At 40.7% G+C, this 15,678-nt stretch overlaps 1 protein-coding gene across 1 annotated transcript in view; it reads left to right on the top strand.

The window, feature by feature from the left end:
• LOC146684749 (serine/threonine-protein kinase WNK2) overlaps positions 1-15,674 on the top strand; it is a 42,959-nt gene extending 27,285 nt beyond the window's left edge. The window contains exons 17-32 of the mRNA XM_085444986.1: positions 423-582; positions 674-790; positions 1,362-1,532; positions 1,801-1,843; positions 2,180-2,266; positions 2,708-3,492; positions 3,898-3,955; positions 4,060-4,133; positions 4,326-4,990; positions 5,765-5,994; positions 6,190-6,420; positions 8,432-8,530; positions 11,960-12,004; positions 12,545-12,846; positions 12,956-13,327; positions 13,992-15,674. Of these exons, the coding sequence (XP_085301112.1) occupies positions 423-582; positions 674-790; positions 1,362-1,532; positions 1,801-1,843; positions 2,180-2,266; positions 2,708-3,492; positions 3,898-3,955; positions 4,060-4,133; positions 4,326-4,990; positions 5,765-5,994; positions 6,190-6,420; positions 8,432-8,530; positions 11,960-12,004; positions 12,545-12,846; positions 12,956-13,306 (3,418 nt within the window). The 3' untranslated portion in view covers positions 13,307-13,327; positions 13,992-15,674. The remainder of the gene's footprint in view (positions 1-422; positions 583-673; positions 791-1,361; positions 1,533-1,800; positions 1,844-2,179; positions 2,267-2,707; positions 3,493-3,897; positions 3,956-4,059; positions 4,134-4,325; positions 4,991-5,764; positions 5,995-6,189; positions 6,421-8,431; positions 8,531-11,959; positions 12,005-12,544; positions 12,847-12,955; positions 13,328-13,991) is intronic.
• Positions 15,675-15,678: the final 4 nt, after the last annotated feature.

Raw genomic sequence — 15,678 nt, forward strand, 5'->3', positions numbered from 1 at the left:
TTTTAAATCCTGCAGGCATTCCATAGCTGTGATAAACTTCACAAAACCTTTTCACCGAGTTTTAAAAACACAAGAGGAGGCAAAGACCAGTACAATATTCTCAATACAAGATTTCAGTTGCAAACAGAAGGCTCTGTGGTAATAGAGCTCTTGTATTTTCAGATTTAAGTAGGTTATTCGTGATTGTCTATCACACATCTTATCAACTGAATCTGTCTTTGTCAGCCCCCCTACATTTGTGTGGACATACTGGTTAGACAGGTTTGGACAGGTTTGTGCATACTTGTTGTTTTGAAGGTTGTTATGTGTTGAGTACTAGAGTAATAGAGTAAAAAGAAGTGCTGGGTATTCGGTTTTTATTGATTAATAGTGGTTTTTAGTGAATATGGATTTGTATAACTGCCTGTCTTTCCCCAAACCAGTGTCAACTCCGATGCCACGTCAGGAAAGGAGATGAGTGATGGTTATGAAGGGACACATGGAGGTAGATGCGATGGGAAAGTCCGCAAACACCACCGCAGGTCCTCACGCACTCGTTCTCGGCAAGAAAAGCTCAGCAGACCAAAGCTTAGCATGCTGAATGTGGGTAACCAAAAGAAAGACTTTTCCTTAAGTGCTTCTCAAAAAAATGCAACATAAGACAATAATTTTATTGCATTTGCTCCTGTTGCAGGTGTGTAACACTGGGGATAAAATGGTCGAGTGTCAGCTGGAGACTCATAACCATAAAATGGTCACTTTCAAATTTGACCTGGATGGAGATGCACCAGAAGAGATTGCTACATACATGGTATGTTGGAGGTGAAGGCGAAGTCAGCTGAGTTAATGCAAAGGGCTTTTGAAGTGTTTTGCAAGCTGTTCATGGACTGTTTGCTGTCCTCACCTGCAATGCAGCAAAAATCTGTTGTTTTGTCTCTTTCCCTTTTCCTAGGTCATTCATATTGGGCATATTTACAGATGGATAGATATGGGAACAGATGCATAAGCAGTACATTAACATAATGCCTACTAATTTATAATGTAAAAAAAATAGTAGAAGGTGAATATCTACTTGTGAATGCTACTGCTAGCAAAAATACTTCAAAATGTAAAAGCAAAATGAAATAGTCGTTGTAGTCATTGAATTTTCTTATATCATACAATAATAATACACTGCAGATAATATTTGATCTTGGCATAAAATGACATTAGGTTAATGTATCAGAAGGCTATAAATTATTTATTTTGTTTCTCATGTTTGCCTTCTGAATGTACTTTTACGTCTCTTGTTCCCAGCACAGTCATAAACACTTTACTTTAAGCATTGCTTGTTAAGCTAAAACCTTTAATGTTGCACTGTGTTTTTGTTTTGTTTTTTTCAGGTGGAGAACGATTTTATTCTACCTTTAGAAAAAGAGGTCTTCATTGAGCAGCTGAAGGACATCGTAGACAAGGCTGAGGACATGCTGAGTGAGGACACTGAGGGTGAGAGGAACTCAGACCAGGGAGGCAGCCCCAAACAGAGTGAAGGACCTGGCACACTGGGAACAGAGGTGAGAAACGCACTGTTGACAGTTAATAGATGAAATGGTGCAATCTGTCTACGAGTGCCTCCGCCTCAGATGCATCATCCAGGCAGCACTCTCAAGATGACTTTGCACTGCTGCCAAAAATACCAGCCTTGCTGATGCTACATTTTGATCTAACTGAATTTATTCTGAGGTTCAGCTTTTTTAGCTCTTTAGGGGAAGCCTTTTAAATGTACATTAGACTGATGCACATGCTTTAGCACTGGTTGGTAATCTTTCTTTTCCTTTAAAGGCTTCATCTCCCAGCACCCCACAGCTAGTGTACCAACAAAATGGTAAGGCTTTTTACCAGCCAGCATCTCATCTGTTAATATTATGATGTCACTTTGAACAAGGCTCATTTGATTATATACTTTGCACTTTGTTACTGTTTGTTATGAATGCCTTTTCAGTCATACTTAATTTTATCATAAATGACAAATTATACAGGGTGCTATTGTTGAAAGCATAATCGTCTGGAATGCCTTGAAGCTACCATCGTTGTGATTTGGTGCTATATAAATAAAATTGAATTGAATGCAGTTGTGCTGAAAATGATCTGTAATGGTGTAATTTTTAAATTCTGGGAATATAGATGTGGATGCTTGAGTTTTTCTGTTTGCCCTTCACAGTCCTGCACACTGGTAAGCGTTGGTTTATAATCTGCCCCGTGGCTGAGACTCCCATGCACGACAAAGAGAATACATCACACGCCCAGGGTAAGCCCACACTCCATTATTAATTTATAATGTCTTCTGATTTACTTCTTGTTAAACAAAGAATCTTTTATATGAAGAGTTGTTTTACATACTAGTTGGAGTATATTTTCTAGAAAATGAAATCTGCAGCTTTCCTTTCTTTGCTTTTCTCTGCTGCTGCTGCTGTTGTTACTGAAGACGGTGCACATGCATTAGAGTCTATCTGTGTTGGTTCTTCCGTTGGGGTCAGTTATATAAGAGTGCGTCTGCAGTGGTTTTAGGCAAAAGAAGAAAAAAAATGAAGGGCAGGCTTTATACTCCAACTGACAGAGCCTGATGGGGGAAGACGAACAATGATGTAACACTTTGGCACTCACAGGAGCTAGCTCCTTTCTTAGCCTTGGCTGTTTACATATCAATCTGTTCTCCTGCTAATTAACTGTCATCTCTTTATTTTTCCAGAATCTGAAAAGTCTGGCTCATCGTCAGTCGGGGCCAACGGCAACACAGCTGCAGTGCCTACTCAGGTCGTCTCTTTGTCCTCCCAAAACCCGTCCTCATCTTCCTCACTGACCACCGCAGCTCAAACCTCGGTCCAGCCTCCGGACCAAATCACTAGCAAAGCCCACATCCAGCAGACCCAGCCCGGTGTTACTAAACATGCCCTAGGTTCTAGTGCCGCCAACCATCGCAGCTCACTTTCTGTGGAAGAACCTTGCATCTCTGCTGTTTCTATGGTTACTGATATGCCATGCTGCGCTATTGTGCCCCCTGTCTCGCTGGATGTAAATGGCATTGAGAAAGGAACACCTGGTGGTTTGGTTTCATCTCAGACTAATCAACCAATCCAGAAGGCCAGCCCTACTGGAGAAGCTCCTCCTCAGCTGACTTCCCTTCAGTCTGTGGTCATGCAGCAACCTTATGCAACGCCCATGCAGCCTGGTACTGTGACCTCACAGCCTCAAAGTCCTGCACATCAGAACTCCCAGTCTTCAAGCCATCAGCAGTGTGTGGGGCCAGGCGAGTCAGACAGTGAGGGGCCACGCAGGGTGGAGTTTGTTGACCGCACTATCAAGACTTTGGATGAGAAGCTGAGAAACCTGTTATACCAAGAGCATGCTCCTTCCCAGCCCTCGAGCCTTACATCTGAAACCCAGGCATCCAGCACAGAGGGGGTCAGCTCCCCTCCAGTCTCAGATGGCCAAAGCACTGAAGGAGCACTTACAAAGAAGAAGGGGGAACCTCTGGTAAAATGCACTGTGTTTGTTAGTAAAAGGGAGAAATGTGAGCAACCAGACTTTGGTTAAAAGCTGCATGGTATATAAATAGCAGCAACAGTGGATCGATTCTTTGCTCTGTGTTATTGATTTGACTATTATCTATAAAGAGCAAGGTAAATACTGTGTTTCGAAAGAAGCGAGAGTAACTAAGTTACTCCTTTCATAACAATGATTCAGCCTGACCTCCCTTATATTTGTGTACATGCATGCCAGCAGAAACACATCAGGTTCTGACTCAGACAACACTGAGGTCAGGAAAGGATAACAGCTAGCCTTAATGCACCAACCCTGTGTATGTCATGTTTTAACACTTGTCACTATGCACATCATTGTGACCTGTCCAACACACACTCTTCTCGCTTTCTGTCTTAGCCTCAGATTCCCGAGCGCACGGATGATGTGGGTACATTAAGTGACTCTGCAGTGCCAGGTAGGTAACATTTATTTGGGTAATATCCATGTCACTTTGTTACTGCATAATGTTTTGCAGATAGTTTTGTTTTGAAAACAAAAATCTCCTTACTGGTCTTTTAGGTACTAACAGGGGTTTAAAAAGAAGTGATGTGCCTGCCAGCTCTGGTGCACATGGCTACAAAAGCCGTTTTCAAGTAAGACCCTGCTTTCAAACTTTCAGTGAGCAAATCAGCTCAATGTAAATGTCATTTGCCCTAATAAAATTGCATTACAGGTCATGGCTTATGCCAGTGTTTATCTGAGTTCCAGTGTTTGTAGCTTTAATATTGCATTAGTTGTTTATGGGCCCTAATTTTGTTATGAACATGGGTTTCCCATTATTGCAGATCATCCCAACTCCGCCGGATGTTATTTGTCGCTTGGAAAAAAGCAAGACAAGCTGCAGCTCCTGCAGTTCCCCAGCTCCTTCTAGTGGTTCTGGTGGGTCTTACAGCCAGGCTCAGAGCATGAACAAGGAAGAGAGAGGATGTGTGGCTATGAGCAGGTCATCAGTGAAACCTCGAGATGAAGATGAGAATGCAGAAACATCTAAATCTCACCGCAGTAGCCGTTACTCTGCTCCGCCAAACTTCTACCAGGCTACACCTTCTTCTAGTCCTGACAGCACCCCATGCCACATTCCCCGGGCCCAGACTATTGACGCTTCAGCACATCACCACTATCGCTTCCCCTCTCACCTCTGCTCTGACTCAGCAGATGAGGACAGCAGCAGCGTAGCTCTTCCTCCTGCACATCCAGCTCCTCCGGCTCATACCCTGTCTGAGCACAGTGGAAGTGACCTCATGAAGAGGGCAGTCGCCTTCCTGCGGCGCTCTGGGCGAAGCAAAAGTGAACAGAGCTCTGATTCACCGAGCCGACAGCCCGTGTCAATGAATGGTCACACTCCTTCGCCTTCAGCAGGACATGCACCCTCATCCTACGTCAGCAGTGACAATGACTCTGAGTTTGAGGATGCAGATATGAGAAAAGAACTACAGAAACTTAGAGAAAAGTAAGTTTTAGCTGTGGTTGACTGCATGCTTACAGTCAAACACAGCTACACTAATGTGCCTGTTTTATTAATCTTTTTTTTTTTAATTAGCTGGTGTTTAAAAACTTTTTTAAGTGGAATACAGTTCCTGTGTATTCACTCTAATTGTTTCACTGCTCTAATTACATAACCGTTTCAGTTTATTGAAGCTGCTTCACACTAGTCTGATTGTCTAACTGTCATAATTAGTTATATTAAAAAAAGAGACTATTTGGGAATATGGCTGAATTATAGTCACCATTCTCTGGAGCCTATGTTCAAGTATATCCCTCTGCATGGTAATCAGAAGTAGGTATGACGTAATGCTTGCATTTAACAGAAAACCTTAATAGATATTTTACAGGATGTGTCTTGGCTGAAAATGGGTATTTTTGTATGTTTAATATGCATGTAACAGTGATAGTTAAGGCAAAGAGACTGTTAAATTACACAAAGAATGAACTTAGTGAAAATGACACCCCTGGTGACTTTATTTTGGTGGAGTCCTGTGAAAAAGTATACCCAATGATTCAGGAGATTATAAAACCACCTTTAATTGAATTATTTTAAGTTAAGAATTGCTTTTTTATGATCAATTACCAACATATAAAATCATGCTAATACTGACTTTTAACAATGCAGAGTACAGGAGATGGATAATAATGTGTGAGGGAACTTTTGAAATGATGTTTGTTTGTTTGTTTTTTTTGTTTTAAGATGGTTACTAAATATTTTCTCCTTGAATCTACCTTTAAGACACATGAAGGAGATCTCAGAGCTGCAGGCATTTCAGAGGAGTGAGATTGAACGTCTGTACAAGGAGTTGGGAAAAACTCTGCCCCCCAATGTCAGCCTGCTTCATGCTGCACCTCCAAGTGGCCGTAGGCGCAAAGCCAGCAAACACAAGCTAAAGGCTGGAAAACTGCTCAATCCAATGGTGCAGCAGCTCAAAAACAATCTTAATACAACCAGTGCTGACAGAAAAGGTATGTGGGTTGGGAACGTGGGGTGATGAGTGGCTATGTATCCGTGTGATGTGATGATTTGTGTGTATGGGAGAGTGTTTGCAGCCTGTGGAGAACACAGGAATGACACCAGGTTCAGAAAACTCGTAGGAGTGTGTGATTCATTCTGACTCACACTTTACTTATTTTATTTATTTATTTTCTCTTTGTGCCAAGGTGAGAGTGCTGCCAGCTCGTCCGGCTCCCCGGCTAAAAGTTCAGTTCTATCAGATGGCTCAGCCCACTCCAGCGGCTGCTCCAGCTCCAGCTCCAGCAATCAGCCGAGCACTGCCCCAGAGCATGTCCACACCCAGCAGCCCTGTTCTTTGAAGGGTTCTTTCTCCTCAGACAACATCTACGCTGGACTACATGGTGATGGAAATCCCAACCATGCTGGCCCTGGTCAAGGTACATATTATAGGTTCATGGGTTTGTGTGTGTGCAGTTTGTGTGTGGTCATGCAGATGGACATGCATTCAGCCATTATACACATTTTTAACAACTGTTAATGGTGCCCCTGGGTAGCATTTTTGCTAACTGGAGGATGGAGAACCACCTCATTTTTACCAGCTTCAAACTTCATACTGTGTGTACTATAGGATTATTGACAGCACCACATTCTGCATATTCACAAATACACGATTTTATTGTTAAATTTATGCCATTTTTTTTTTCAAGTTGAGAAACAAAAGTGGACTGTGCTATAAATAATTGTGTCCTAGCAGGAACAATACTTGTGTACTAATATTGAACTTTTGAGCTCATAAATTCCCTGATAATTGTCTGAAAGCTGGGGATGTTTGAGTTTTTATGCAGTTCATACCAAGAACAAAAACAAAAGAAATCTGGACACTGGTTCTATTAATCTGCTACATTCTGCAGAGGATGAAGATTTGAACATTTGAATTTCCATGTTATTTACTTGAAAACTCAAAACAACTAGTACTAGATAATTAGCTTTTTGCTAACAGTGTTTAGAGTGAAATGAGAAATGTGAAGGGAAATAATTTTAGTGACTGTAAAATGTTATTTGAAGCTGGGTGATTTCTGTCTTTCAAACATTGCTATTTAATTATTATTTTTTTTTTAGGTTTCATATTAAATTCAGCGTATTCCAAGGTATAGACACTATAATCCCATAAATACATAAAATAGGCATAACAATACACAAACCCTCCACTTTATATTTACCTGATGATTATATATTTTTTAGGACCCATAATAAAAGTGTATAATCTGTGCTTTAGTGTAAATGAAAGTGACAACAGGCGCACTGGAGAGACAACATGGTTTTACAGGTGTGGCCACAGACCATTGCTCTTTCCTTATCCTTCCTGTCTGATTATTTTCCTTATTTAGCTTTTTGCTAGTGCCCTTATCATTGCTGGTACGTGAAAAGGTGCACAGGTAGTCCAGCTCCTCCAGGATGGCACTATCCATATTTATTTTTCAAAACGGTTGGCTGTGTCTCCCATACCACGAGAATGGGCCGTTGCTTGTGTCTTTCACATCTGCTACATGTTGTCTGTGTGAAGCTGCTCTCATTTCTAAAGAGAATGGGACGCCAGTTCTGGTGTTCTTAGGTGAATGCCAGTCAAACTGCTGAGTTCTGGTTTGTGAGCACAGGTCTCCCTGAAGGATGTTGGCCGTTCATGCCACCTTCATGGAGTCTGTTTCTGGCACTTTGGTCAGAAATATGAGCATGAGTAGAATGCTGAAGGTCATTTTGTTGAGCTCTGGCAGTGCTCCTCAAGGTCCTCCTTTCACAAATGAGCAGATACAGGTTCTGCAGCTGGGGTGAAACCCTTTTGCAGCCATGTCCAGCTCTTGTTGTGTAATGTCTCATCTCTTGGTACTTCCTTGAGACTGTCCTGGAGACACACCAAACCTTCTTGTGACAGCACATATAGATATACTGTCCTGGAGGAGCCACGTGTGCAACTCGAATAGGCTGGATTGGAATTACTCCCAGCAGTGACAAAGACACTAGCAAAAAGCAAAGCAGAGAAAAATCAGCCAGGAGAGAGCACTGGTCTGTGACCATCAGCTTGGCACCTGCCACTGCAGAGCCAAAGTTTCATTTACACCAAAACAGGTAAAATGGATTCACAATGGTTTGTTTCCTAACTGGACAGACCGATATCTCTGAAGTTTAATTGACTTTGTGTTACACTGTGATGATTGAGTGTTCCCTTAAATGTTTTGAGGAGTGCAAGATATAGGCAGCCAGTTTGAATTATCATCAGAGAGTCAAAATAGTCTCATTCATCACCAGATACTATGGTTGGATCCTGCATATCATGCTCTGTCCTTTTCTGGTGCTTTTAATGGTGGGGATTTCTCATCCCAGTCTCTGTGCACTTTTACATAGTGTCTTTCTTGTTTCTTCTCTTCTTCCCTCTTATATTCATTTTTGCAGGCTGGACGGTTTACCACCAAACGTCAGAGAGAGTCACCTATAAATCTAGTAGCAAACCACGCACTAGATTCCTCAGTGGACCTGTGTCTCTGTCCATCTGTTTGTATTTGTTCTTTTATATTTCCCCTCACTCATTTCCATATTCTCTTTATTTATCTGCCTCTCTCTCCTATCAAACTATTTTTTATTTGTGTGGAATATAGTGGATATTTTATTTCACCATCCCTGCAGGTCTTCTCACCAGACATACACCCATTGTTTATTCCTACCACCCACACTTCTCAACAACCTTAAAACTTGTTTTCTGTATATTTTCTAATTTATTTTATTTATTTTGTTGGCCGGAACAAAAAAACAGATGATATATATTGACACATTAGCATGATACTGTTGTGATAAACTTAAAATTGGATATATCTGACTAATACAGATGAAAGATTTAGGCAGCCATGAAATGTTTCTTGCCATAAAAACATACTGTACAGTGAAGCAGGTCAGTAGGGCTGTGCGATATGACCAAAATCTCATATCCCGATATAAGAATTCTGTCGTCCGATAACGATATAAATCACAAAAATGTAACATTTTCTGTAAATTCTGTGAATCTCGGGCAGCTCGACTTGCGGGAAGTGTTTCCAGCTGCGTGTCATGTAGCTGGAGTCCAGCGTTTTAACCGATTCATGAAACGATACATTTTTAGACTTACATTTTAACAGCCGCCGTTTTTTTGTGAGTATTTATTACACGGCGTGCTGCGGGGAAAAGCCTGTTCTAACATTTAAGTCTAAGGTTTATTTTTTAGCACCTGGCGGCTCTTTTTTTTTACTTCTCATCGTAAATAATCTGCTCTTTCACGTGATTCAGTTTATTTTGAAAAGTCTCAACAGGATCTTGAGCTTTATTGTGAAAGGTTTATGTGGTACATAAACAAGCGAACGCGCGATGGTGTTACCGTTGTTGTTGCTAACCACAACGCATAAAAACAGGCGCTTGTCCGTCCGTAGTGTGGTTATATTAAATATAAGAGAAAGAGAGAACTTTAAGAAATTAATTTAGCAACTAAAGTGACCATCAAAACGGAGAAAAAAATATTGCCGTAAACAGTTTATTTTGCGACACCACGAAACAAACGATAGCGTAAAATGAAACGATAGACGTTTTTATATCGTCATCCGATATATATCGTTATATCGATCAGCCCTACAGGTCAGTCTGTGTACTGTTTGTTTTATAGCATGTGACTTTGCTGAAAGTCTGCGAATGTGTTAGGGCTTTTACCCCTCAGCCATAAAAGACTGACATCGTCAAACCTGGTGGGTGGTATGGACATCCAAGTCTGTGAGCACGATAGCTCAAAAATGAGCTAGTTTTAAACTTATGCCATATGTGCATCTACTAGGAGGCTGAGCTGTAGCACTGGCCGGCACCCGTGCTTTTAAAGCTTGTAATTGGTACAAAAGTGTGACATTTACAGATAGATACAGTCTCTGCTGTTTTCTAGACTTGTTTGTGTTTGTAAGTCAGCATTTATGGCTTCTTCTAATAAAACCCTTATTGTCTATAATATAATTTAAAACACAATCACACCCGAGTTAGAATGTATTTACTAAGCAAAATCTACTACTAGCATTATAAAATCACTCTTCTTCTGTGATTTAGTTTACTTGAAGACAGTGATTTAATTAAAGTGACTTGATTACAGCAGCTATATATAGAAGTGGGAATTACCTAACTCTGGGGGATCTCAGAGAAAAATATAGACATTTCAATTCATTCATTCGTGCAGGGTGACCTTTCTTTCCTGGCTGTGTTGTATATTTTCAGCTTGAATTAAAGCCTTTTTTGATATTTTTCTGAAGAAGTGCAGCATGACTCAGACGTGTGGCTCTTTGTGCGGGTGTTGAGATCTGCAGGTCCAAATTGCTGAAAATAATTTCTGTGCACTGAAGTAGAGCGTAATTTCTATGCAGTCAGTTTTTCCAGTGTTTCATTTGCACAGAGGAATATTTTCCAGATAGAAAGAGAGCTGTGAAACAACATGTAATTGTTATCAACCATCTTACCAACCCAGTGCTGTACTGTGAGCTGTATTTAGTCAGTGGGAGAAAGGAAGTAGAACAAGGAGTAGCTATATTTCTATGAATTCAGTGTCCCTGAGGACCCAGATTGCATCCAGTTGACCTTAAGATTGAAAAGGAAACATTTCTAGGGTGTGCTGCCTCTTATATTCAAAATCCAGGCTGCAATAACTTTAATGTTGTAGATACCTATGTCAGTTTACAGTCTTTCCTCTGGCAATCATCCATAATTCACAGAACTGCAGTTACATTCATAATTATTAATTTATAATTATATTACCCCCTGCTCTTCATACAGTTGCTTTGTGCAGTGCTTCTGGCTTTCAAAAATAGACCCCACAAGCACGCTGGAGCTTGTGAATGCCTAGTCCTGTCCAAACATGGGCCTAATACAAGATGGTGTGAGTGTGTTTGTGTATGTGTGTGCATCTGAGAGAGAATGGCAAACTCTTTATACCCTATTTATTTGTTGTGTGTTTCCATCCACAGTTAATTTTGATTGTGTAACACCCCCTCCCACACACACACATACAGATGAGTCGAGGCACTAAGTCTGCCATCCTGTGTATACTAACACAGAGAAAAAAAACCCAACCCTTCCCTAATAGGCAGGGCCCTATGCTTTGATTGAGGAAAGCTCTCTCTGTCCCTCATGTTTGGATGGAGAAGACGTGCATGGTGCAGGCGCCAGGCAGGGCACTGATGGAGACTTGCTCCGCCATATGAAGGGCTGTATCATCAATATTATTATGGTTTTGTTCTTTCACCTCTCCTGAGTTACCTGCATGTTTGGATTTTTGTTTTTTTTTTTCTTTTTAATTGCTGACTCTGATGAGTTCCAGCTTGTATCTATGTGCTTTCAGTTGGTTAAATTTTATTTGTTTTGGTTTCATGTTTTGTTTCACAGGCATTCTCACATCGACAAAGGGATCTTTTTGCTTCCCTTTAAATCCAGGCTCCAATATTCTTTCCCAGAAAACACAATGTTACACATTTTGTAGTTTCTCCCTACCAGTTAATGAAACAGTAAATCATCCGTTATTCCAATGATCAAACAAAAAGTACAAATTTATACGATAGTAGCTGCATTTTACCAAATTTCTGTCCAATATTTTTTGATATATTCCATATTAAATATAATCATGAAAAGGTCAATAAATGTGCAGGAACAAACATGCAACATGACACGTAAAGGCAAGTTGTGGTTTCTTTTAGGCTTGTACACTTTCTAAACATCAGCTCTTCAAATGATATTAAAGACAACACCTAGATTTGCTCCTCTAGTCCTCCTCACTGATTTTTACACCCCTCTTCCTCCTTTTCCTCTTTCTCTCTCCTCAGTTGTTTTGATAGCTGAATGTGCTTTTGAAGCAGCTTGTCCACCTACTTGTGGTGTGCAGTGTGTCCTGGCCTAACTGTTTCTGTCTTGTGCTGTTTTACCTTTTTATAGGGTCCACTCTGAAACGACTATGTCTAGGCAAAGAACGCAGTAGTAGTAACTATCTCATTTACTTTCTTATTCTCTGTCTTTTCTATTCGTCCTCACTATTTTAGTCCTTTTTTTCTCTGAAATTAATTTGGCACTTGAAAATGTCTCCGTTGTTTAAACGTGGGTTCTCAACAGATTGTTGCATTAATTTGTTTCATGTTTTGCATGGCAGTGTGCCTACATGTCTTGGTTGCTGGATTTTGTCACTGCTTGCATATCAAACATTTCATTTTTATTTAATTGTTCATGAAAGACATGTATGTTGTAATCCTTTGGCTGCTGGCAAAATATGTGTCACAACTTTACCTGTACACTCATTTTGCTCTAGCCTCGCCAGAATGATGAGGATTATTTAAACGTGGCTTTCATGAAAGGTCACATTACAGGGTTTTTTTGGATTTTTTTGTGAAACTGTCCTTAATTCTGCCATACAGCAGCCAATTGATTTGACAGCTGTTTTTTTGTTGTTGTTGTTGTTGTTGTTTGTTTTTTTGTTTTGTTTTGTTTTTTAACTAGGCAGATTTTAAGACCTTTGTGTCTTTTCAGGGTCCTCTCTCAACACCACCACTGCTCAGACAGCCTCCAGTCAGACTCAGCCATCACTCTCTGCAGCAACATCCTCGCCCTCTCCTCAGCCATTCACACGTCTCGCTCAGGTCCAGACCAACAACAGCAACAACAAGAGAGGCACGTTTACTGATGATCTTCACAAACTGGTTGATGACTGGACAAAGGAAACTGTAGCAGCGGCCAGTCAAGCACGACCTTCCCTGAACCAGATGAAACAGCAGAGGCGTCGGCAAGACCTGGAAGGCGGTGCAGCACCGATGGGAGCAGTTACTCGTGAGGTATTTGGAACAGAGAGTGACTGAGAGTTTAGGAGCTGTACTTCATCATTCTTAATGTAAGCATGAGTCAGCCTGAGTCTGTGCACATATTTTGTCCCCTCTGTTCCAGATGAAATGTCATAATGGTCCCGGCAAGTTCCAGCTGCCTCTTTCATGCCCCCCGACTGCTGCTTTAGGCCCTCGTATACCTGCAACCCTATCGTCAAACTCATCCACAGCGCCCTCTCCTGGTTACCTCATTCCCGCAGGCTCCTATGCTGGGATGGTTCCCGGTCCTCTTTATCCCCAGAGATGGCCCAGCTTGCCCAGTCCTGTAGGGTCTGTGGTCCCCGTAGGCTTGCTTGGTGCAGCAAGAATGATGCCCTATGGCACAATGGCAAACCCACAGATTCAAGCTTACCCTCTGGTCATCCACAGTCCCGAGAATGGCCCGTGTCCAAAAACCACAAGGACTACTTGATCTGCTTACCAAAATTTATTAGTGTGTATTTGCAAGACAGTCCAGCTCCACTCTGCTCTGTTCAGAGCAACACATGTACATAATCCCATCATGTAAATACCATGAGAAAAGTGTTGATTCTTCATGCAACACTAATCTGTAGTAAATTGTGTGTGTGTGTGAGTGTAGATATGTGTGTATATTATACAATACATGTTAAGTAAGTATGTTTGAATACTTTTTTGGCTTTAGTCATGACTCAGCCATACTAGTCATTTTATGTGTGGTCACAACATCCATATTTCATTTTATTCTTCAATTCTGCAATTTTCTTGTTGCTTTTGCCTTTCTGGGTTAAGTACACTTTAAACACTACATTGGAATCCAAATATCAGTGGTTTGAGATACAATAATAGGACAGTATGATGAATCTATTGGAAAGAATGTAGTGCCTTGAACATTAATTTATATAAATTTTTTATTCTTGGAAAAAAGAAAAAAAACACAAGTCTGCATCCAAGTTATTTTATTTTAATGTAGCTTGAATGCAGTCTTGAGTTTTTAATACATTGCAATTTTTATTTTTATCTTTTTTTGGTTTACATATGAATGCCCTTCTGTTACTGCACTGTCATCACAGTATGTAGTTTTATTTAAATAACAGAATCGTGTTTTAACTCTTGTTTACTTTCCACCCCTGTGACAGATGGAATGCCATAGCGGTGAGACGTACTGATGCCTTGCAGAAACAAACGGTTAATGTACGACTGATGAGGGAAGGGAGAAAAAAAAAAATGCCAGCAGCCAAAATCCACTCATTCAGGTCAAAATGGTTCAGCAGGACACGGCCTCTTTTTGATAGGATAGCTGATACATTAGACAGCACAAGAGCTGGCAGTGTTGTAGCTTTGTGCTCAAAGGAAAGGCGGTGTCCAGAGCCATACATACTGTACATAGTTCTTTCTACAGTATATGCCTCCGGAAGTGTTCTGATCAGAATGTAGCGATTAATATGTGAAGGCTTGAGGCTCAAAAGTGCAATTTAAACCCCTCAACAAAGCTTTGATCGTGGCCTTGCCACAAGCCTTATCTCTAATGTGTGCAACAGGAGCAAGCTAAAAAGTTGAACAAACGTCGCAAATCACCAAGCACCAGACAGAAGACAGAAGTTACCGGGCAAAGTATAAAGATTACAATCCACGCAGCAAACTGAATTCACTTCCAGTAAATGTTCTTTCAACTTTGCTAGTACTCAGCGTACACTGTATGTAAAATGTTCTGTGCAATCACAAGTTAGCTCTGATGTTTTCAACCTATTTGATGTTTGATGCTTTTCTTTTCTTTTTCTTTTGGTGATGCTGCTATCATCTGTTAAGGTGATCCTACTGTATAGTTAGGCTTTCTGTTCACATACAATGACACTATAATAAACAAGACTCCTCAGATTAACAAATGGGACACTCATGAAGCAGTGTTATTGCCTTGTTGAAATTTTGTTCATTTCACACGTTGCTTTTGATGTCTGCTCTGTTTTCCAGTTTCTTTCCAGTGATATATTTCAAAATGCAAACGACACTCGATGTGGGAGATTTGCACAACACATATTCTCCTTTTATTCTGCGTTTAAAAGAGTTCCTACACTGTATATAAGTGGGTTTCACCCATCTGTACTTTTATATCACCGACGAGCATGGCCAACTTTTCATGTTCCACAAAGCTTAACAGTTACTGCTATTATGGTTAGAAATTTCACATCTTCACAGCACATTTGAAAGATTTCAGCACCCCCAATCTTGCCAAGCTGTGAATTTTACAGTTTTCTTGTTTTGTACATTTTGTTTTTCTGTTTTTGTGTTTTTTTTGGTTGTTGTTTTTTTGGATGAAAATGATATTGATGGTGGTGGTGGTATTGGATGAGGAGGAGGGGTTGCTTTGAAGTATATTATTCCATCAATTCGGTTTGAATTGGACTTTTATAGGATATTATGCAGAGTCTTCTGCTTTGGTGAAATACTTCCAGTAGTAAGAGATTTCTGTTCTCTGTCATTTGTATCTGGTATGTTTTGTTCCACCTCCCTCGCTGCTAACTTACTGGAGAGCAGAGAAGGGAACAACTCTATGGCATATTCATTTGGATGCACTGATGAAATGAAGAGCTGATACACACAGAGGGGAAAGCAGCTCTGACACCTTCTCCCTCTGCTCATCTCGCTCTTCTGTGGACAACATTGCCCCCTGGTGAATATGCACTGGTTGTCAAAGGCTTGTATTCAAACTGTGGGATTGCTTTTTGCCTGCTGTATGTCCCACTGCATTACCCCACCCTATCCTGCTGCACTCTTATCACAGACTGTATGTTGAGAGAGAAATAAATATTTTATGCTTGATAGCAT

Source organism: Copadichromis virginalis, linkage group LG20 (genome assembly GCF_057382275.1).
Source record: "Copadichromis virginalis isolate Kocher_CV1m ecotype Utaka linkage group LG20, C_Virginalis_male_GT1.1, whole genome shotgun sequence".
Lineage (NCBI taxonomy): Eukaryota > Metazoa > Chordata > Actinopteri > Cichliformes > Cichlidae > Copadichromis > Copadichromis virginalis.